At 50.0% G+C, this 23,390-nt stretch overlaps 2 protein-coding genes across 2 annotated transcripts in view; both read left to right on the top strand.

Annotated features, from left to right (window-relative positions):
• The first annotated feature begins 189 nt into the window (after positions 1-189).
• AS3MT (arsenite methyltransferase) lies at positions 190-4,232 on the top strand. The gene is made up of 11 exons (XM_054276585.1): positions 190-238; positions 575-615; positions 1,125-1,252; positions 1,359-1,509; positions 1,582-1,718; positions 1,888-1,957; positions 2,193-2,274; positions 2,361-2,492; positions 2,588-2,730; positions 3,107-3,241; positions 4,050-4,232. Coding segments are annotated over exons 1-11 (1,125 nt in total). The 5' UTR covers positions 190-237; the 3' UTR covers positions 4,155-4,232.
• A 3,075-nt stretch (positions 4,233-7,307) lies between these two features.
• Positions 7,308-23,390, top strand: part of CNNM2 (cyclin and CBS domain divalent metal cation transport mediator 2) — a 112,677-nt gene continuing 96,594 nt past the window's right edge. The window contains exon 1 of the mRNA XM_054276579.1: positions 7,308-8,877. Coding sequence (XP_054132554.1) covers positions 7,308-8,877 — 1,570 coding nt within the window. The remainder of the gene's footprint in view (positions 8,878-23,390) is intronic.

The raw sequence follows: 23,390 nt of genomic DNA, 5'->3' as shown, positions 1-23,390 counted from the left end.
CTGTGCCCGTGTCCCACAGAGCCAGCAGCCTCGCCGTGCCCATGTCTGTGTCCCACAGAGCCAGCAGCCTCGCTGTGCCTGTGCCCGTGTCCCGCTGGGCCGTGTGCCAGGGGCCTGGGCAGGCGGGAGCCGCTGTTGGGATGGAAGCCAAGCTCCAGGCCGTGTGGGCTGCTGGGATAGCACAGGATACTGGGGAGGAGCTGGGCAGAGTCTAACTGGGGCCCTGCGACTGGAGGCAGTAAGACAGCCCAGGGCCTCTACCGGGGGTGCTGGGGCTGCCCTGGGGCCAAGGGCTCTCTAAAGTAGGGTAGGGGGATTTACCCTGCTGGGATGCTTTGGGGGCCCATCTCTCTGGGGTAGCTGGACTGGATTTTTGGGGCGGAGGGATGTTGTCAGGTGCCTCCTGGGGCATCCTATTAGACTGCAAGTTTGGGGGGATTCTCAGGGTTCTGCTGGGAGAGAGCAAAAAGTGCTGCTGTATCTGGCGGAAGAGGGGGATTCAGAACTGTTGGGAGGACCTGGAGTGGTGCCCATCTCTGTGGTGTCAGCCACCAGCCCCACATTCCCGTTTCAGTGGCAACTCCCATCGGACAGCAGATCCACCAGGAGGTGCAGGTGAGGAGTGTGGAAGGGAGCTGGGGAGGGATGGGGCAGCTGGGCAGGGGACGCATGCCTGGGCTGTGCTAGAGTTCCTACTGCTATTAGAGGGTAAAGGTTGTTTCCAGGCCCAGACAAAAATGCCAGGTGCACTTGGCAGCTTTGATCCTGTTTCACACAGGAATGGGGGGTGAAGCAACCTGGCATTTCCCTGCCCTTGTTCCCTCTACCCTTCTCAGCCAGGGAAATGGTGCCTGCAGTCTGCAAATTTACTGGAAATGGGAATTAAATTCCCTCCTGCACAAACACATCAGTACGTGTGAGCAAACGGAGCTGAGGAGGATGGGGGCAAAGGGATGCCTGATCTTACCGTAGTTTTTGGCTAGGTGGAAATGAAAATGCCAGTGCCAGAGGACATGTACACATGTACAGGCTGAGTGCAGGCATGACACCCATATTTTAAAGCATAGGGAGCTCCCAGGGCTCAACTTGGCACAGTTTAGTGGCCTCTGTCCTTCCCATCTCAGGACTACTATGGCAAAGAGCTGCAGAAGTCAGAGGACCTCAAAACCAATGCGTGCATCACCTCAGCCAGGCCCGTTTCCAAGCTGGTGAGAGATGCTCTGGAGCGCATCCATGAGGAGGTGGTGGCCAGGTAACCCCCAGGCTCTCTCCTCCACTGCCGCATCCCCATGGGCTGCAGCCCCTTCTCGGCTGTGCCATGGGGCACCTGCACCCAGCTCAGCTCAGCATCCACCCAGGTACTACGGCTGCGGTCTGGTGATCCCTGAGTGCCTGACATCGTGCTGGATTCTGGACCTGGGCAGTGGCAGCGGCAGGGACTGCTACCTGCTGAGCCAGCTGGTCGGGGAGCAGGGCCACGTCACCGGCATAGATATGACCGAGGGCCAAGTACGGCACGGACCTGGGGCTCCCTCTCACCCTTCCAGCAGCCCCCCCACATCATTCCCTTCCTCCTGCCAGGTTGAGGTGGCCAAGAAGCACATTGCCTACCACATGGATAAGTTTGGCTACCGAAAGCCGAATGTGGAGTTCTTCCATGGTTACATGGAGAAGCTGGGTGATGCCGGACTGGCTGACAAGAGCTACGATATTGTCATGTAGGTGCCATGCAGGGCACAGTCACCCCCAGTCCTGCTGCTTCCCGGGGCTGTGGGCTGGGTCTGCATCCCAATGGGTCACTGCTTCAGAAGCACGTGTTAGAAAAAGGGAAATCCCAAGCCAGATGTGCTAGAGCGTGCAAATAAGCCTTGGTCTCCTCCCCCACAGCTCCAACTGTGTGATCAACCTTGCCCCTGACAAGAGGGCTGTGCTGCAGGAGGCCTTTCGTGTGCTGAAGGTGATGGTGGGCTCATTCCTGTGGCAGCAAAGCAGGCTTGGGGTGGCTCTGTTGTTGGAGTGCCACTGAGAAGTAGCAAATGGGATCTAGCAAGGCATGGATGCAGGATGGGGTCAGGGGAGGGCGTCTCTGCGGAGGGTCCCAAGCAGGGTAGGATTAGGGGGTTCCCAATTCTCCTTGCCCCTTTTGTATCTTTGCTTCTTGAGGCTTCCCTTCACTCCTTGCTGCCCTCCAGCCCGGGGGAGAGATGTACTTCAGTGACGTCTACGCCAGCCAGCGCCTCAGCGAGACCATCCGGAAGCACCGGGTGCTGTGGGGTGCGTAGGGCTGTGGGACGGGGGTGACATGGCATGGGGGGACTGGACCTTTGCCTGCATGCCCCATGCCTGTGGTCTCGTTCCAGGAGAATGCCTGGCAGGAGCCCTGTACTGGAGAGACCTGTACAGCATGGCTGAGGAGGTGGGGTTCAGCCCCCCGTGCCTGGTCACCGCCAGCCCCATCACCATTGGCGACAAGCAGCTGGAGGGCATTGTCGGTGAGGATCCAGCCGGGGAGTGCCAGCTCTGGGAGGCTCTGCTGGCATCCCAGCCCAGGTGTTCAGTGGCCAAGCCATAAACCTCTCCCTTGCAGGCGACTGCCGCTTTGTTTCCGCGACTTACCGCCTGTTCAAGGTGCCGGCTGGCAGCCGGACCGGGCCAGCACAGGTCACCTACAATGGCGGCATCGTGGGGCACGAGCGGGAGCTGGTGTTTGATGCCAACTTCACCTTCAAGGTTTGGGGAGGCAGGCTGGGGCTCTAGGGAAGAGTTAAAGCTGATGAAGCTGCTACTCAGCAGCATCCTCTGTGATCTGGGGGGCAAGCTTTGGTGGAGGGGGAGCCCAGGGGCTGTGTAAACCCAGGGGAGAGCAAATGTCCAGCAAAGGGAGGCAGATGCATGCATTGTTTTGTGGTAAAAAGTAGAAGTACGACATCCATGGTGGCTTCCCAGCATGGTTTGAAGCCTGATGCTTGGGTTTTGTGGGTGTTTCTTCAGATTCTGGGCCAAGATGTGCTCCTGCTTTCACTCTCCCCATCATCTGGCTGGGTGTCTTGAGTCCCCTGGGACACATACCAGGACCCCAGACCCGTGACCATTCCTCTGTCCCCAGGAAGGAGAGGTGGTGAACGTGGATGCTGAGATGGCTGCGGTCTTGCGGAGCTCCAGGTTTGCAGAGAAGTTCCTGATCCGAGCTGGTGGAGCCAACGCTGCAGCACCACAGGGTTGCTGTAGCAAGGGAGTGAAGGTTGGTAGAGGGCAGCTCCGTGCCTGGGACATGGAGGAATTGGGACATGGGTGTCCCAGGCCATCAGAGTTGCTATGGGGTGTCAGAAGGGCTGTCACATGATACCAAGACACCTGACTCCTTCTGGGCTGGGCAGGAGCTCATGGGACACCGAGAGTGGTGCCTGCTGCTTGAGTCAGGACAAACTGTACCCCTACCCAAGCTGGAGCCCTCCAAAGGGGGATCTGCTCTAACCACCCCAACATGTCCATGGGGACTGCTGAGGCTGACAGCTGGACTTCTCATAGGTCTCCCAAGGGGAGTCATCCTTCCCCTGAGGGGATTGCTGTGCACAGCCTGCCCCAGGGAGATGATGGCCCATCCCCATGCTTTTTTCCTGTCCATTGCTCTCCCGGCTGCTGATGGAAGAGCAGGTTGGCCCTGGCTGCCAACCCTGACCCTAGAGCACAAAGCATTCTATCTGCTGGAAGCCTATCTCTTCTCCTTGGTGGTTCTTGCAGCCTGTAGATGGGCCAGGAGATACAAGGGAGATAACACCCTGCAGCTGTGTATCCCTGAAATACGGCCTTGTGCTTAGGAAGGGGAGATTTTCTCAGGACTCTGTCCAAGCAGGAGGCATTTCTCAGATAAAAGCAGAGCCAAAGTCCCAGACAAGCTCTTGGCTTCTTCCTTGCTGCAGGAAAAAGCAGCTGGAGTGACCCAGAGGCTGCCCCCCATGATAGCTAGGGAAGTGCTAAGTGCCACTTTCTCAGGTGGCTCTTGCTTCCCACTGGCCTGATCCTGCCCTGGGTTTTTCTCTGTCCTTCAGGAGAAGATCTGTGATCCCTTCCAGCTGCTGGAGCGGCTGAGAGCCCCAGGTCCTGCCAGGTGTCCTGGTGGCACCTGTGGTCCCCAGGGTGCTGCTCAGTCTTGAGTGGTGTCCCTACACCCCTGTTGGAAGTCAGTGGAGTGAGAGGCCTTTGCCCCAGTGACGCCTCCCACCAGAGAGCAAATAAACACATGTCTGAGCTCAAAGGTTGTGTGCTTGTAGCTGCCACAGGGCCGTGGGTGCTGTGCTTCCCTGGCAGGGCTGGTGGGGCAGGTTGTGCCTGGTTGCAGTGAGGATGTGTCCTGTGAGTCCCCTCACTGTGGGGCTGACACTGGCTGTGTGGCTTGGGCACACAGGCAGGGACAGTCTCTGTCTCACTTGCAGCCCTGCAGCCTCTTCCAGGAGATGGGGTTTGCTCTCTCTTTCCCTCTGCAGCACCACTGAGGTTTCTGTTTTCCCCAGATTCCATCTAGCTGGAAAGCCCCGAGTCCCTGCAGGCATCTCACCTGCAGAGTTTTGCAGGGAAATTCAGCAGTTCTGGAAAAGCAGAAACACATCCAGCTGCATCCCACAGCAGGCAAAGAGCAAGATGGGAGGGCTTTTAGGATGTGGTGGGAGGTGATGGACTGCATTCCTGCTGCCCAGCATGAATCCCACACGACCTGGCCCACAGAAGGTGCTTGGGAAAGGCTGGGGGCTGCTGAACAGCTAAACTTGGAAATAAAGGACCATTTCCACCCCTCCCCACACAGTAATTTTACAGGAGGGGCCAAATTTCCCATCTCTGCCATTAAAGCATCATCTTGCTGTGGCATGGGGGAAGTTAAGAAGCAGAACCCAATAAAATTTGGGTTCAAAAAGAAACAGGCCAATGCCAAGGATGCTCTGCCATAGCAGTAGCAGTGGCTGAGGAGGGTCCAGGTGTTCAGGACACCTGAAATTGTGTGGAATGACCTCACTGATGGGACCTTGGGAGGAAGGAGCTGTTTAATACCCACACCCCACCCCCAGCCCTCTTACTAGATTACTTACAAATACTTCTTCCAAGTCCCCAAACAGCTCATACTGGGAGGTTTGCAGCAATTAGCTCCTGCTATCAAAGACAACCTTCCCAGTGGGAAGGGAAGAGCAGGTGGGGTGAGGAAGGGTCCTACCTGCAAATCCCTTCATTAAGAAGGCATGAGTCCCTGGCATGGCCTTTCAACTTGCCTGGGAAGAGCTGCACCCGCAGTGAGATCCCCGCTCTGTGCATACAGAAAAAGGCCACAGCTCAAAGGCCACTATAATTGCATTGCACTGTGTTTTTCCCAAATTCTCAGCATGTCAGGAAGGAAGCAGCTAGGAGAACTTGACTTTGATGTGGAGCATTAGAGGTCCTCACCAGGCTGTGGGGTGCAGTGGTGTCCTCTTTTCTTGGCTTTACTTGTGCATGAACAGCCTTGGGGTTTTTAGCCCCCAGTGTATGAAAAGAGGAGGTCCTGCAGCCCTATCCCAGGTGAGGAATATGTGTCCAACACCCCAGTCTGTATTTTGGTAATTGTAGAGATGGCCCAAATCCTGTTCTTCTAGTGTGAAGCTCTGCAGCACTGGTGTCCTCCCTCGGCAGGCAGAGGGGTGTTGTGATGGCAGTAACCAGAGGTTGTGATGGTCTGATTCACTCTGAGGGGAAAGGGAAGGGATTCCTGAGTCCCGGCTAACCCTGTGGTTAGCAGGGTGTCGCTGTGGTTCAGGGGCACCTGTCACTCCTTAGGGGAGCAAAACTCCCTCAGGATAAGCTGAATGAGGTTTGGAACCAGGAAAGATTTGTGGCTACAGCTCCCAGAGCATTGTGCTCTGCTTCACATCTTATTGGGTTGCCCTGCATAATTTATTTTTCCATTTTCCAAGCACTTAAATAGCAGGGAAAGTGTTTTACCGCTTCTAAAGGGTGTCAGCCACCACAAGCCTTACTGGTTGCTCCCACGGCTGTTTGTCTCTGGCTCTCCAGGATGCTGTACTGTTTCCCGGCTCTTTCATAACTGATGGGCATGGAGCGATGACGGCTGGGTTGGGGTGTGTGTTGCCCCGGCTGGGAGTGCGGCACAGCAGCCGAGGCCCGGGAAACAGCCGGGCTCTCAGGGCGGTGGGACGTGGCCGGGAATGTGCAGGTGCTTTCATGAATCGGGGCTCTCGGCTCTCCCTGTATCTCTGAACTGAGGATGAGCAGGGCGGGACAGCTGGGGCGGCTTTGGATGTCCCCAGCGGGAGCTCCAAACCCCGGCCCTGCTCACGCCCCGCCGCGGCACGGGGCGGCGGAGGAGAGCAGAGGTGAGGGAGGAGCACGGCCCGTCCATATTCGGTATTTAATGGTGAATTCCGCCCTCAGGCACGACACAACCGAGGAAGTGTCGGGGCGGAGGGTGCCCGGGGGCCACGGTGCCTCAGTTCGATTTATTGAACGTCGCATGGTACTGCACCGGCGGCGGCTCGGCGCTGACTGGGGAACGGGCACGGCTGAGAGAGCGGCCTCCGCCGCAGCAGATTCCGGCGGGAGGCACCGGGGTGCGCCCCGTCGGGCCAGGCCTACGGGCGCGGCGGGACCGCCAGGGGGCGCTGCGCGACCGCCGACCAGTGCGGCGCGCGGACGCGGGGCGGCGCTCCCGAGCCACTGAAGGGGGCGAACGGCGCGGTGGGTCCGAGGGGAGCGGCGGTCGCCGTGGGCCGGGCGGGAGCGGGGGGAAAGCGGGATGGCCGGGCCCGTTCGGCTGCCCTGTGTCCCGGCGCGGGCGCTCCCGGGGCCGCTCGTCCCTACCGCAGCGCGCGCCGGCCGCACCGCGTCCCCATTGGTCGCGCCCCTCCTAAGGCTCCGCCCCCTTCGGCACCGAGCGCCGCCGCCATTGGTCTCGGCCGCACGGCCGGCCCCGCCCCCGCGCGCCCGGCGTACACACCGAAGTCACGCGCCCCCGGGGCTGGGAGGGGGCGGGGCGCGGAGGAGGCGTGGCTTGGCGCAGATTGGGGAGCGGGCGGGCGCTGATTGGCGGCGCCGAGAGGAGGCCCCTCCCCCGAGCGGCGGGCGGGGCGGGGCGGGGCGGGCGCGGGTAGAGGCGGCGCTGGTCGGCCCGGCTCGGCAGTCGCCGCCCGTCGGGTCCCGCGGGCAGCCGAGCCCGCGCCTCGCCCGCCGCCGCCGCCGCGCCCACCGCCGCCGCCGGGGAAGCCGGGGCACGCCGCAGGCGCTGCGCGGTGATGCGGGGCCGCGGCGGCGCCGAGCCCTGACTAAAGATGGCCGCGCTGCCCGGTGGGAACATGGCGGGGGGCGGCCGGGGGGCGCGGGTGCTGCTCTTGCTGCTGCTCGGCGGCTGCCTGGGCCGGCGGCCCCCGGCCGCCACCGCTGCCGCGCCGCCCGCCGCCGTCGTGCCCCCGCCGGCGGCGGAGGAGACGGTGATCATCGGCCTGCGGCTGGAGGACACGGACGACGTCTCCTTCATGGAGGGGGGCGCGCTGCGGGTGAGCGAGCGGACGCGGGTGAAGCTGCGGGTTTACGGGCAGAACATCAACAACGAGACGTGGTCGCGCATCGCCTTCACGGAGCACGAGCGGCGGCGGGGCGGGCGGGCGGCGGCGGGGCCGGCGGGGCGCGGCGGTGGCGGGGGCGGCGGCGGGTCGGCGGGCAGCGGCGGGGCCCCGCAGCGCTGCGGCATCCGCACCTCGGACATCATCATCCTGCCGCACATCGTGCTCAACCGCCGCACCTCGGGCATCATCGAGATCGAGATCAAGCCCCTGCGCAAAACGGAGAAGAGCAAGTCCTACTACCTGTGCACCTCCGTCTCGGCCCCCGCCGCCGCCGCCCTGGGGCCCGGGGCTCCCGGAGGGCTGGCGGGCGCCGAGGGACCGGCGGGACCCCCGCCCTGGGGTGAGACCACTTGGATCTACCATGACGGCGAGGACACCAAGATGATCGTGGGCGAGGAGAAGAAGTTCCTGCTGCCCTTCTGGCTGCAGGTCATCTTCATCTCGCTCCTCCTGTGCCTCTCGGGCATGTTCAGTGGCCTCAACCTGGGCCTGATGGCCCTGGACCCCATGGAACTGCGCATCGTGCAGAACTGTGGCACGGACAAAGAGAAGAACTACGCCAAGCGCATCGAGCCTGTGCGGCGTCAGGGCAACTACCTGCTGTGCTCCCTCCTGCTGGGCAATGTCCTGGTCAACACCACCCTTACCATCCTGCTGGACGACATTGCCGGCTCTGGGCTGGTGGCCGTGGTGGTCTCCACCATCGGTATCGTCATCTTCGGCGAGATCGTGCCGCAGGCTATTTGCTCTCGGCACGGCCTGGCCGTGGGCGCCAACACCATCTTCCTCACCAAGTTTTTCATGATGATGACCTTCCCGGCCTCCTACCCTGTCAGCAAGTTGCTGGACTGTGTCCTGGGCCAGGAGATCGGCACGGTCTATAACCGTGAGAAGTTGTTGGAGATGCTGCGGGTCACCGACCCTTATAACGATCTAGTCAAGGAGGAGCTCAACATTATCCAAGGAGCCCTGGAACTGCGCACCAAGACTGTGGAGGACGTGATGACTCCCCTCCGAGACTGCTTTATGATCGCCGCCGAGGCTGTGCTCGACTTCAACACTATGTCCGAGATCATGGAGAGCGGTTACACCCGCATCCCTGTTTTCGAGGGCGACCGCTCCAACATCGTGGACTTGCTCTTCGTTAAGGACCTGGCTTTTGTGGACCCCGATGACTGCACGCCGCTCAAGACCATCACCCGCTTCTACAACCACCCGCTGCACTTTGTCTTCAATGACACCAAGCTCGATGCCATGCTGGAGGAGTTCAAGAAAGGTGGGCCCGTGCCTGGGGCGCGGTGGGGAGGTGCTGCTTGCTGGTGGTCAGCATCCACCTGCTTGCAGCAAGGGAGCTCTGCAGCAGGGCCTCGGGTTCCTGCTCATGGGAAGGTGCTTTCTGCACTGGGAGTGACCAGTATTTAGGCATCTACCAGATCTACTCGTTCCCTGGGCCAGAAAGCTGATCCACGGCTGGGATGTGCCCCCAGCCTTTTTTCCCCCACTGCACTGGGATGTGTGTGTGGGCATGGTGCCAAGCAAGGTTGTTTTCCTTCTTGCTTTTTCCACTCATCTGTCCGTTATAGTGAGAACCACTGACGGGAATCCGCGCCCATTCCATGGCTGTGTCTTCTCTGTGCTTTTTCAGCTGGCCTGACTGGGAGGAGTGGGTGGGCTGCTCGGTGCCTTTCAGGCTCAGTGCACACACGTGCTGAGATAAATAAGGCGTTTTAGCTCCATTCATAGGCTCAGCCAGCCGACCTCAGCTCTCTGCTCGTGTTCCCTTTGCTTTGATTGACACTTTGATCTTGTAACTCATAAATCATTTCAATGTCTTAAAATATATTCCAAAGCACCTGTTGGTGCTGCACTTCAGAGTTACAGCTCTTTTTCCCCAGGCTACCGTGTGCTTCAGGACCACAGGCTCAGCAGAGACGTGACACTTTCTAACTCTTTGGTGTAATGTAACTTGTGTATTAGTTGCATCAGAATGGGACTGAGGCTTTACGCCTTTCTCTTAATTGTAGGTGGTGCTGACTTGTCAAATGCAACTTAATTCTTGTTAGAAGAATTCTTTATGAGTAAGGAAAAAACATCCTTGCTTAAGAGTAAGGAAGAAAGATCTTTTAATTTTCTTTTTAAAATTTGTTCCTCTCTGCAAGGCAAATAATAATGCTCTGTGGCCTGTGCAGGAGGGAGCTTTCAAAGTAGTTGTTAGGTGAAATTTCAGACAGTTTGGATGTGTGGACTCCTGCGCTGGAAAAAGAGAGGCTATTTGGAGTGCCACCAGACTCCTGGGTTCATACCCAGGGAGATCTGATCAAAGTACCACGGAACAGCTTGATTCCTAGGGGGTGATTTGCTTGAGAGGGGAAATCTAGTGGGGAATATTTGAGCTCACCTTTTATTAACTGCATAAATTACCTCAAAAAAAACCTGTGAATTGGTGAATGTTCTTTCCGGCTAAGTTTAAATTACGACTTAAGTTTCAGTTGCTGTTTTACCCACATGCTAATCTCTTGTGTCATGGCATTGGACCTTCTTCACCCTGTTTAACTCAGTTTTGGGGGTTTGGAGGGTTACGTCGTGATGCACAGAAGATGAATGTACTCCTGCCTTTTACTGACTAGTGCACTGGTGGTTATCTTTATCTCTTTCAGCCTGTGTGTAAAGATGGGGAAGTCTTACTTGGTTTTGCAGGTGTTGAAGGAGAGATGAGGGAGGGCCTCCCTTGGCTGTGGTTTCTAGACTGCAGGCTCTGCGGTGTAGATGTGGGAAGCTCAATGATATCACTTTACTGTTGGCATGTTAAGGTGGATTTTGCTGCATGTGTGAGTGGAGGGTGGTTCTTTTTCCTCTCTGTCCCTGTGGTTCAGACCCCAGATAGCACAATAGGGTTCTTAGCCTGTAGTGGGACTTGTGGGTGTGTTCTGGTTCTGTATGCAGCAATGTGTCTGAAGAAATGCATGTTCTGTTGGTAGTTTATTTTATTTCCCTGGTCTGAAAGGATGGAATGCACTCCTGTGTGTTAGCACAGTCCTTTTATTTAACAGCTGGGAGAATTAGGTGTGCACGTTAATCCTGCGAGAGCGGCTAAGCCAAATTCCTCCTTAGAGTTCCTGAAAATGGTGCTTAAAATAGGATTCTTAAAAATTCTCCTGGGTGGCTTGGAAGGTGCAGACTAGAGATCCCTTTCCCTGGTAGCCAGTCTCTTCCCTGTGCTAGGAAACTTCCCAGTAGCACAAGTTCAGGATGGCTTGATGTGTGTGTTCCCTCCTGCCAGTGCTGAGCCCTGGAATAGTCTCTGTAGTTGGGAATTAATTCAGGTTCCTTTGAGCATACTTAAATGCTTACTCCAGAGTCACTATGCTGGTTGGTCTGTATGGGCAAGCCCTGTGTTAGAATCAGCTTTGTCCTAACTGGTTTCTCTTTAAAAAATGCAGATATAGTGGAAATAAGTGGCTTCCTTTGTGTCCTTTGAAATGAATGTAAATAACTGATAGCTGGCTTGATCTGGCATAGCACAGTGTCTTTTGCAAGAGCTCTTCCAACTTTCTTCTTCAGGGCAACCTTGCCAAATTCCCATGAGAATGTACCAAATTAAGGGTGAGAATCAAATTGCATGTTACTCTCCAGTAGAGTGCTGGAAATAAATAAGCTTACAGTTTTTAATCATTCCCTTCCCATCACATTGATCTTCTGCCACAGCCAGCTTGCTTCAAAACTCTTACCTGTGTCTTTTTTGATACCCTGGCCCCTGCTACCACTGTTGGGTGCAAAAGGCAGTTCGTGTGATAGTGCTGCCAGTTAAAACTTTAATTGATTTGAGGACAGGGGATGGATTTTTTTTCTAATAAGTTTGACAATTAGCTGGGTATGTGGCATTTTGAAACTCACATTTTGGGCAGAAGCAAAACCTTCTTAACCTAAACGTGGAATGGAAGCTTACAAAGAGGTGATCAAAATCCAAACACAGCAGGATATACATCTTTGTACTGTTGCAGAAGATGAAATGGGTAGTTCTGTGGTTGTTCTAGTGCTTAGGCTGAACAGCTGGAGGATTTGGTGGTGGGCCTATTGTTAACATTCTTAGACTACAATTGCAAAATAAGTATCTGTTTCACTTCCATGCTGCCAGGCAAGAAACTTAATTTTAAGAGAGCTTCAGCACATTCCCACCCCCTTGCTGGTCTAATCTCCTAAAGTGTGAATAAACATGATTCCTGAAGCAGTTCACAAACAAGCATCTCATCTAAAAAGCATGGTTTACTTGCAAATAAATAAATAAGTAGCTTTTGAAATAGGTGTGATTTTTCTGTTCTAAAAACAGACCTTAAACTTTTACTAGAGCTGTCAAATCCACTTGTCTACAGGTTAAGCAGACTGAGTGCTTAACTTGAATTCAGTCATTCCAATTTAATGCAAGGGAGTCTAAGGTACCTTTTGTACTGGCCTAGGAAAGGACCTGCCTGACTTTGCTCAGAGCAAAGAGGTATTTCATTTGAAATGAGTTCACTCCCAGCTAATCTAATGTTGGCCATTGCAGTAAAGGGGAGTGAGGTGTTACCTGTTCCAGGATTGATTTTTGTCGTGGTTCCAAATCTGCAGCAGGGATTGAATGAGCCACAGAATCAGTTTTTGGAAAGAAGCTGGTGAACTGTCTCCACTGATCTTCTTCATTTTCTTGTCAGTGTGTGTGTGTGTGTGTGGACCTGCTTTTTTTTTTTTCTTTCCCCCCCGCCCTGTTTTCTGTTCCTTTTTGACAGTCTCTCTGGGTCTCTGCTTAAATGCTCTCTGGCACTTGCTCTTGGTGTTTTTCACAGGCAAATCTCTGCATGTATGATCCTAATTCCAAAGCATTCTATTTCTAACTCCATATTTGCTGGAACTACAAAAATTCAGTTTGAAAAGCCTCATGTTGTAATACTAATATTTCAAGATTGGCCCACTTTCTGCAAGCCATTCTACAGCTGTGTTCCTGGTGGCCTGGATGGCTTTGGATGGTTTCTCAGTTGGAGTCCTCCTTATCTGGAGACTTTGAGTCATATATTTTGATCTTATTTATATCTGTTTCTACTACTTTTTTATACTACAGATCAGAGCTTAATAACCTGTTGCAAAGAAGCCACAATAACTGTGCAGCAGTTTTGAGCTCTCATTTTCTTAATCACATGGCAGCTTTGAGAAAACTCCTAGATTCCTTATTAAAATAATTGCCAACTGGACTTTAAAGGGGTTTTTCTCTCCTAAAAACATTGTCAGATTCAGCTTGATGATACTTTCTCCAGGCTCTGTTGGTCTTGCATTGTCTGGTTTTAGTAGCATGTGTGTTCGGTGCTTGATTTAGAGCGGACATTGGGGAAAAATTTTGTCCATTTCTTTTCTAGTTCCTCCTCCCCCTTGAAAGAAAACCAAGTCCCAGCAGCCTGAAACATAAACCTCTGACTTTTGAGTGCGGAGAAGAATAGCTAGACCTACTTCTCTTTTGAGCACATAGATCCTCTTTTTGGAAACAGGTAGGATAGCAAGTAATTCATAGCCCAGGGATCCAAAGTTCTGCATTACTATTGTTGGTCTGAGAGGTTTTTTTCTGTTATTAGGTCACTTGGTCTGAGGGGCTTTTTTGTTATTAGGTCACTTATCTTTCTGGTGCAGCTCTAAAATCCAGGTTTGTAGGTGGCTTCTTTCCTGGTTCCTTTCAAGTTTTATGACCTGCTGAATCTGAGTCCAGTCTTCCCTTGAGTAACTTTGATTTAGTAGGTCTGAATGTTCACTTTCTAGTTTATCTAGCAGGTTGTCTGTCTCCTGGGCACTTTTTCTGTGTAACCCTGTGACTGCAGCATTACGAGAAACTGGAAGAAACTACATAAATCCTTTCTGGGATTATGAAAGGCACGTAAAACTTCTTGGAAAACAATATCGTTTTCAAGGCTGCTTAGCTAATAAAAGGCACCTCCTCTGATCCTTTTTGGGAAATTCATGTAACAGAGAGAGTGTTGTGGAGGTCCACTGTGGAGACTTTTCTGTGTGAAGAGAGTAGGGGAGTGGTAGGTGGGAAGGAATTTGCCACCAAGAAACAGAAGTCTTAGCATGCTATGCCTGCAGATTTATTCCCTGAACAAGAATTGCACGTGGGGGTGGGGGTTGCCTCGTGACAAACTGTTCCTTGGCCGTGTGACAGCGCAGCACCCGCAGGTGCTGCCCTGCCAAGGGCTCTGCTGGCCGTGCCCAGCTCCTGGGGGATGCGTTCACCGGAGAGCCGCGGATGTGGGTGACTGCAGGCAGCCCTCCTGCTGCTATGCCCAGGGACAGGCTCCAAGGGGAACGCATCAGGGAGCTGCTCCAGTTCCTCCTGGGCTCCCTGCTGGGAGCATTTGATGGGGACCAGGAGAAGAGAGGCTACTAGAAGAGCAGCTTTGGTGAGGAGCCTGGCTGAGGAGTCTTTCTGTTGCTGAGAGTAGGAAGAAACGTGTTTCAGGTGGCTGGCAGGGAGAGGAGTAAGTGAATTAAATGGCTTGAGCAGTAGAGGTTTGAGTTTGATGCCTGTGTTGGACACGGTTCTTTGATTGCTTTTTAACCAGTTGTTCACAATTCTTGTCATTTGACAAACACAAGAAGTTGCCTTTTCCTCCCCTCAGCTGTTTGCTCAGTTAGCAAATGCTTTCCTGTGCTGAAGCTGATGGGAGTGAATTCCACCACAATGAACCATGCTCCTGTCTGCTTTCTCTCTGTCTGTAGAGGTTATCTGTAATAGGCACAGATGTAAACTTCAGGTCAGTCTGTGCAGCCAACAGCATCTCACAGCCAGTTTTGGAGCAGGATAGACCCAAGAGGCAGAATATCAACTTCTGAGCGAATTCATTAGTGTAGGAAACTGATCAGGTACTTTAACCATCTCAGTGTCCTTCCAGGTCTGAGATTTTATTTTTTTTGAGTTTTGTTTTTTTCTCTGCTGACATGAGGTTCTGAGGAGCAGAACATTTTCTCAGTGAACTTCAGCTGACTCTGAGGGCATAAGAACAATAACAGGGAATCCTCTGCAGTAGGTAATTTCTGACAATGGCTGCTTAGAGAAAGTATTAGAAAAGAGCCAATTTATTTTGTTCCCCACGGAAGCTTACTGATCTCATCAGACTGTGATTCAGGAAGTTCTGGGACTAAAGATACTGTCTTTATTAAATAGCCCTGGATGCTTATTTCTCTCTGTGAGCATGTCTAATCAACACTGAACCTTTGTCAGTTGTTACACAGAAGCAAACACCAGTAGTGGGTGTCTCCTGTCTGTAGCTGTGTAGTGCTAGTGGCAGAGAGAGATGAGTCTAGAAGTACATTTCTGGTTGTCAGTTCTGCATGAAGCCATCCAAAGGTAGGTTTTGCTATGGTATCACTCTAGCTGGTAATTCAGGAATTGAGGGTGTGAGCCATCTCACACTTCATATGTGTTATGAGCCTGAGTCTCCTCCCTGTTTTATTGAAGAAATCATTTTAGTGGGGGGAAGTATTGTGGGGGTTATTAGGCTGCTTAACTTGGAGCATCAGTGCCACTAGACTGTGACAAGATCTACTCTTATTCCTGGTGTTGTCTGGTGTCACATTTTTTCTTGCTCACTGCGAGGGCACACATCCTGGTGCACAGGAATTGAGACCTGGAGGATTCAGTCCCACTACTTCACCTCCTTTAAACATTTAATGTCCGCTCAATATGGAGAGTCCTAAGTCAGTCATACAGCAGCTTAGCCAGGATCAAGTAGGATGAGAATGAAAGCAGTGGCCAAGCAGTATTGAGAGAATCTATAGACCACCAAGCTGTGCTTTTTTCATTAATGCTTAGCAAGAGCTCACTTTTGCATTTACTTTTGTGCCTCTACAGAGCTGTGGTGCAATTGCCAGTCTAGGTAGGCCAATGGCACTTCTGCAATTTCATTAATGGAGCTTGTAAAACTAGCCCTCAACACAGAGTAGTCTGAACCGTACCCTAGTGAGTGCGACCTGCCACTCTTGTTAATTTGACAAGGTCCTGAATTACAGCCTACCAGCTACAAATAGGAGTGCAAATACTTGATGCTAATGAGCTACTGCCCACAGCCCATGGCTAACAGTCCATACCAGGTTGTTAATCCAGTCTGGCTCCTGCCAAGGTCACTGAGTGATTTCAGGACTATCAAGTGATGGGGTTTTGTTTCACTTTTCACCAATATATAATCATAGAAAACAAGGTGCATAAATCTGTCATTAACCTTCTTCAGGAGGAATGCACCTTTTCCCTTGGCCAGGAAATCTGCATGGCCCAATAGTTGGTAGAATAAGCTATGCTGGGAATAAACTAGGGCTAAGTGTGATGTGGTACAAAACATGCATGAGAAGAGCATGTCTCCATTAACTCTTTCCTTTTTTTTTTGTCCTCCTTTACTCAGAAGTGTTCTCTTCCCTGTTTGTGGCTTTGTCTGTAGTAAGTTGCTACTCTGAAGGGTCATAGGTAGGTGCCCTTGGGAATCTTTGAGCCATTGTTGTCATATTTTCTGTTAAAATTGTCTGGGAGCCTTCCAGAGTTTTGGTAGACAGCCAGTTTTCACTGAAGTGAAGAACAGCTTTCAGGATTTTCTACACTTCCCTGCTGTCTATGGGGCATCACATAGGTTGTTTGCCTTTGAGGATTGGGTTGTTGTAGTACACAGCCTGTAATGCCAGAGGTGTTTCTTTGTCTGGGTTGGCTGGCATGTTGAAATTGGGATTCTTACATGGGTGTTTGTGGTTATTTTTGTGATTTAAAAACATTACTCAGACTTGCTCTTCACCTACTGGTGATGATATCTGCTTGAAAGGACTAGTGAAAGAATACTAGAAAAACAACTTGTCTTGTAACCAACTTGTCTTAAAATATCCAAGCCCTAGATTAAACAGAAACTTCAAAGCAAAGAAAGCTTGTATGGTTGGGACTTACTTGTGTTTCTTTATATTGAAGTGTTTCACTTATGAATTGTTTGGTATAATAATTTCAGTGTTTATGAAACAACAGCCCTGCTCATCAAGGAATCCTGTTTTGAAGGACAGAGTAAGTGTGATGCCTGTCATTCTGGGAGCTGAAACCTGATGATTGTGGAGGCCTCAGGAGTTTACAAGTTAACAGGACTCAGCTGCAGTTACTAATTAACCACACAAGAGCTTTGCTCCAGCCGAAGGCACTGGGGCGGGGAGATGAATGCATACATAGAGCACAAAAGATCTGTATGGTTATGTTTTCTGTAATGCTTTCTGTGGGGATGACACCATTCTTTTGCTGGCAGTCCCAAAAGGAGCTGCTCTTCAGATGAGAGTGCTGTGGTAACATTGCTGTCTGCAGGGTGAACTGTGCCCTCAGACTGGGCTTCTGCTTCCTTGAGGTTCTTTCCCAGAGCAGATGTGAATGAAAGTTGGGGTTTTATTTACAGCAAGTTATTTTTTATGGTGGTATAATCTCTTATAGTAATGTGACAGAGCCTTTTGTGACAGCTGATCTTCATGGAGGTGGACAAGGCTTTATTTTCCCCATTTGTCCATGGATAATGAGGGCAACAAAAATGTTGATAGTGCCTTGGTTGGATACTCTGCTGCCAGCAAATGATTTTAGGAAGGATCTTGCCATTTCTGGTTTTCTTCCAGGACTCCACCTCCAGCTTTCAGAAGATTGTCCTGCCTACCCTTTGCACTGGGGGGGTTCAAAGTGCAGCCTGCAGGACCCCTTCCCATGCAGCAATTAGGTGAGGACAAGGACGATCAGTTGCCTGCGTTTATTGCTTGCGAATTGCTTGTCAGCAATTTCTGGATTCCTACAAATAGGAAGAAAATCTGCCAGTGCGAACTTGTTCTTGATAAAAATTTACAATCTGGCATTGGAAGTAGGTGTAGCTGTGGATTTTAGGCGAGCTGCAGGCTTAGTTCTTCCTATCTTGCTTGGGACATCTTTCCATTGGAAGCAAGAACAGCTCTTACAGTTACAATTCCCATACACAGCAAGAGCAGACAGGGACCTTCAGCTGATATTAAAGGGCATCTAGTAAAGAGGCTTCAGTTCAATTTTTTACTCATTAAAGTAGGTCAGAATTGTGAATTAGAGTTACTCAGTAGCTCTAACTTGAACTCCAAGGGACATCATGAGGAGTTTGATTCAAGGTGGATAAATTAGTGTAATATATTTTGCTCTGTGAATTTGTGTGGGTTTATTTTCCCCGTGCTGTGTAGCTGAGGTATGTGTACAGATAAAGCTTTTTGGCTTTCTGACTTTCAGCTTTTATTTAAATATCTGGATGCAGTGTATGGGGATTGGTGAGGAAGAATCTCTCAAAGTACTTTGAAGGTTCACTGCTTTAGGTCTTCCTTTTCCTACAGCAGAATAGAGAAATAAGAGATACTTCACTGGAAGTTGGGCCAGTGGACCTGTGAGTAGCTCACCACATGGTTGTAGAGGTTTGGGATATGTGCTGTTTTTAGATGTGATCTGGTCTTGTTGCGTGCTGGTTCCCTACCCTCATGGGGAATAACTTTTATCTTCTTGTTGATGTTCTAATTTGCCTGGAGCCTTTTGGAGTGGTTAGGTTTGAAAACACTAATTTCAAAACAGTGAATTTCAAGAACTTCACTCTGCTCATGGGGAGTATTTTTTTTTCCTTCTCTTAGCGTTGAAGAATTGCTTATACTGTGTGGATGGGATTTCTCCTAGAGAAATCAACATCCCTGTCCAAATCATTATCTCTCTTAATAAAAATGCTGTACAGTGTACTTCAGACTTAACCCTTTTAGTCAGCTGCTAAAGGTTTGAATGCTCACTTGCAAGAGGAGTGAGAGACTGTTTGTGTGTTGTGTAGAGGAAGGCCAGTTTCCAGTGTATTTGTGTTTTCCTGTGACCCTTACAGGGATCACAGCATGCTTAAAGCCCTGATCCCATATGATGGACCCAGCCTCTCCATCATAATCAGGACTGACAGTTTTCTAGGTCTTTCTGTTCTTTTGACAAAAGCCTAGAGGGGATTTGTGATCACTAGTATGAAGCTGCTTTACCAGTAGTGTGCTAGTTTAATTCAGCTTGTGTTGTGTTGTCTGAAGGCTCCCAAGGAGAACCTGGAAATGGAGAAGTTGCACAGTTCACCCTGCAGGCAGTCGTGGTGGGGGGTGAAGCTTGCCAGCGTGGGAATCCCCTGAGGTTAGAGCTTGAGGAAGGCAGCTGTGGCAGTGAAAAAACTTAATTACCTGCTGGGTGCAGGCTCCAAGAACCACAGCAATCTGTTGCTTGATGCCAGTCATGGAGCTGAACCTGTGAGTGCACTTGTAGTGTGTGCAGTCAATGAGCAAGCAAATACAGTAGCTTTCTTTTTTCCTGCTTTCTTCAGTGGCCCTGGGGTTCAGGGTGGGGATGAAGGTTTCCCTGTGCTGTGTGATGCACCGTGGATGGGAATCCCAGCCTCTGCTCCTCCTCTCTGCATGGGGACACTTGCTGTGCATGGGATGAGAGGTCTACCAGGAGAGCTCTGATGTCAATGGCTCTATTCTGTTAATGTTTTTTTTTTCTTTCCAGAGCAGCTGTTTTGAATTTTCCAGTCTTTGCTGTAATCTTTGAACAAGCCTTGTTTTATTATGAGAGAGACACTGCAGAAGCGTGTGGGGTAGAGTGAAGACACGCATACATTTTAGTGTTGAGGACATTTTCATTTCTGATTCCTGGCCTGGAAAGTGGGTTTAAACTTGTTGCTTGTCTGCTGTTTGAACATGGTCCAGTGGTAAGAGGCTTTAATATATTTCTTCTTTGCAAATCATCAACCTCACATCTTCCAGTAAAGGAAAGAATTTGGGAGTATAGCTTCCAAGAGTAATAGTCTTCTAAGCCCTATGCAATGCACAGGCTGCAACCAAAAAGTTCCAGGGAAAATATTCAGAAAGGGAGATGTTGTCTAGCTGTAATTCCTAGTGGTTTTGTATTTAAATTATTTGGCTTTCCAGAGAGATCAGTACATGATTTTTTTTTTTTGTCAGACAGACCTGCAGCCATCCTGGAATTAATAACTGTGTGGACTGTCTTAATCCAAGCATGGGTTAGAGAAATTAGGAAAATGTCTCTTACCAAGTTTGTATTGATCATGATCTGTTGATTGCCATTGTTCCCACTACCTCATTGATCTCTACCTGGAAACACACTTAAAAGTGTTGGAAGCTGGTTTTAGGTACCTTGTTTTCTACTTGAATCCATCTCTTGATCAATAGGAGTTGAGTGCCTTGAGCAGCTTAAGGGAGAATGCTGAGCAAAGAGCCACCATGAAGAAGCTGGTAGGCTTGGGGATTTTAGGGATATCTGGGTCTATTTCCTTTGAAAATCACTGGGACTGCAGTGTCCTGTTTTTAGAGTGATCATTTGGGAGGGAATGAAATGCTTTAAACTCCAAAGATTCTTTTAAGAAGTGAGATTATCTTAACCATCCTGTCCAGTGCTGCAGCTGGTAGTTGTGACAAGGAATGAGTGTGTGCTGTGATTAAACATGTACTCTCACAGTTAGAGGCAGCATGTATTTCCTGGGAGGAAAAACTCTTTCTGTGGTAGTGCTTGTGAACAATTCTCCTAACAAAAGGCATTCTCATCTCAGTGTATTCTGTGACTTTGAGGATGACTGGGACATTGGAAAAAACCCTTGAGATAAGACCAGATACAAAAGTTCTTACAAATAGGAACAATTTTTTTTTTTTTTTTTTTTAATCCTTGCAAAACTGAGACTTAATTTTCCTATTCCTGCATTTTTTCTTTCATAATGGAAAAATGACCCAAGGAAATCAAGGGCATAACTGCTTCAAGTGAATTGAGAGCTGGGCAAGGATAAAGTGGTGGTTTTATCTTTTGGACTTCCTAGCACTGTCCAAAGTTGTGGTTGATTGTGATGCCTTCTTCTTGTACTTCAATTACTTTGCTGTAGAATGAGGACTCAGTTTTATCCCTTTGCCTTATATCAACTGAATTGGTTTAGTGGGTGCCAGTATGTTTCAGCTTGTCTACTGTAATTTAGGTTCTATAAATAGGAGTTTGGTTTAATCTTCATGTAATAGCTTCATTGCATGATGATTGAAACTTTCTTTAGACTGACAGCCCCTCCAGTGAGTCAGATCTTGTTTCTCTTGCCCTGAGCTCCTTGGCTGTCAATGTCTCCAGTGTTTTCACTCTCCCTTTTCAGATCAATGTGTAGTTCTCCTGGCACTATTTGTTGGCAGTAGGTGAGGAAAAACAGAAAGAGACTAGGTGATAGATGAGATGAGGCCATCCACTAGGCAAGTGTATAGAGACAAAAAAGGTGAATGTCCCATGGTTAGTGCTCTGCTCTGTGCATCTTTATGGCTACTAAAATTGCTGCTGTAGAGAGAATTTTTGGGTTAATTGTTGGTTTCTTACCTCTTACTGACACAGAGTGGTTTGATAGGTTGTTTTTTCTTTACTGATTCAGAGATGCCATTTATCCTGTGCTGCTTAACTTTTGCTTTCAGACAGTTTTAAACTAATGTCCAATTTAGGATTAATTATGTACTAAATACTTTCCTGTTTTCCTGGGCTGAAAACCTAGTAGGCAAATCTTTAAAGGTCAGCCTGTTAGTGCTTAAATTCCCAGAGCTGAGGGACATGCAGGTGACTGTCCTTTTTTCTTGTTGGTGACAAGGTGGTAACCCAAGTATGATTAAATATGTTGGCTTCATCATGAACCAGAATGTCTTGAGCCCTCAATCCTGGTGCCACTGGAAAGTTGTTCTTGCACCATGGACAGGTCAGTTATACCAGAGGGTAACACTGCACTCTTCCTCACTGCTGCCCCTTCCAAGGAATCTTCAGCAAGCTGGCTGGGAGGGATGCAGTGACACAGACCCAAGTCTGTTCTCACTGCTGGTGAATCCTATTCATTTGGGAATAAAAAGGATGGCTTAGTTGGACTCTTCCCTTTTTCCATGTGGGGTGATGTGGTGTGGGGAAGGCGCAGCCCACCAGTTAATTTCAACAATTAAAGGTGTGTGCAAGAATTCTCCTTGTGATGGTCCAACCCTGCCCTAGGGTGGTGTAGGCAGCCTCCTCCATATGGCACTCAGTGTGTCCTGCTTTTTCTGAGGGTGTTGACAGACTGTGCTCTGTCACTGCTCTGGTGGTGGCTCCCTAGGGTGGACTTGACTCTGTGACACAGAATTGGAAGAACCTGTGTCCTGATGATACCATTGTCACTGTCTCTTTGTGCTTCCACTAGAGACTGATGTCTGATTGGAGTGTCTGTTAGTGCAGAAGCTTGGTGTTGGCTCATAATCCAGGCACCATTTTTCTGGCATGAAGAGATGTGCTGTGCTTGTGATCATAATGACCTGGCTCTTTACTGTTTTCATGGACATAGGAGATAGGAACAGGAGGGAGGAGCTGGGAATTTTCCTGCTTGTCCCATTCAGAAAATGGATGTGACTGGGGCAGTGAAGGTGTGATCCATTTTCTCATCCCTGTCCCAGGAGTTTGGCTTGTGCAGGGAAGGAGGGGACAGGGATTAATTCATTCTTCCTTGACTCACTAAATGGAGAGGTGAGTGAGAGGTAACCTTCAGTAAAGTGTGAATTCAGAAGTGTCCTTGAAAAAGTTGCTACCAAAAGTAACAGAAGTAGATTTCTAGTTTTAGATAAAATTATTTTTCCTTAATTTTTAATCCCTTTGTGTTGGAACAGGGAGCCAAAGGGAGTGATGGTGGGACTAGGTAGGGCAAGGCAGATGGGAGTGTTGCAACCTTTGAGTTGTTAACCTTTTGAAGTGGCATGGGGTATATGTCTCATTACCCTGCCTCAACACAGGCACGTTTTATCTGTGGCATACCAAGCAAATTGCCTTTTGCCTCAGAGATGGTGCAGGGCTGTTAAACCTGTTTGGCTTCGAGGCAGTCATTCTGTGGATTCTCTCTATCTGTCCCTGTGAGGGTCAGGAGGCCTGCAGAGGCCACCCTGCTCTTCCAGGTCTGCTGGCTGCTCTGCAGGACCAGCACTTAAGGCAAAAGCTCCTGTGCTGGGTGAGGGCTTTTTTAGTAAGTGCTTTCAAAAATAGCAGTAGATGGTCCCTGCAGGGTCAGGTGAGGGAGCTGCAGTGCTCAGGGGAGATCTGCAGCCTCAGACAAACCAGGGGCTGCTTTGCCCAAGTATAATGTTTGAAGATCTAACTAGAAAAATTGAGTGTTAAATTAAGTTTGCAGTTTGGTTTTAAATTTGATGCTAAATTCTGGTAGCCAGTTGTCATCTGTTTTTTTTTTTTAATTTCTCTATCAGAATAAGCTGTTTTTAACATAAATGACTAACTGCATTAGTGTCAGTCAAAATGTTAACTTCAGCATGAAGAAACCATTGATCTGCCTCATCATCACTCCCAAAATGCATCTGTGGGTACATGTTTCTTGGTATGTCACATGTCTGTAGCAGGTGGCAATAATTCTGAACAAAGCTGTGAGCATTTCTGTTTGCTTTTTTTTTCTTCTTCCAGCTATTGCAAACTCCTGTGAGATTGCTGAGACAATCCTGTATATAGATGAGGTTGAGGAGAATCCAGAAGCCCTGTGAACAGAGGGAAAGTAAGAAAACTGCATTTGTTCAGAGCATGGGAGAAGTTTAAAGCATAAAATACAGAAAACGAAAACTATCCTAAAAAGAAGAGTAAAACCCACTGATGAGAGTAATCATTAGTGTCTGACCTCCCTCTGCTGCACTTGTCACAGCTAACACGTTCCTGCCTTGCTGTTTGTGCTCACCTGTGTTTTGGCACATTTCTGTGATCCATTT

Source organism: Melozone crissalis, unplaced genomic scaffold (assembly GCF_028551555.1).
Source record: "Melozone crissalis strain CALT ecotype California unplaced genomic scaffold, PUWL_Pcris_2 ptg000019l_1, whole genome shotgun sequence".
NCBI lineage: Eukaryota > Metazoa > Chordata > Aves > Passeriformes > Passerellidae > Melozone > Melozone crissalis.
The sequence above is the reverse complement of the archived record's forward strand: the minus strand, read 5'-3'. Positions and strand labels throughout refer to the sequence as shown.

Coding starts and splice junctions, on each gene's coding strand:
- AS3MT (XM_054276585.1), top strand. Junction 616..1,124: donor AGATCCACCAGGAGGTGCAG/GTGAGGAGTGTG, acceptor TTCCCATCTCAG/GACTACTATGGCAAAGAGCT. Junction 2,731..3,106: donor ATGCCAACTTCACCTTCAAG/GTTTGGGGAGGC, acceptor CTCTGTCCCCAG/GAAGGAGAGGTGGTGAACGT.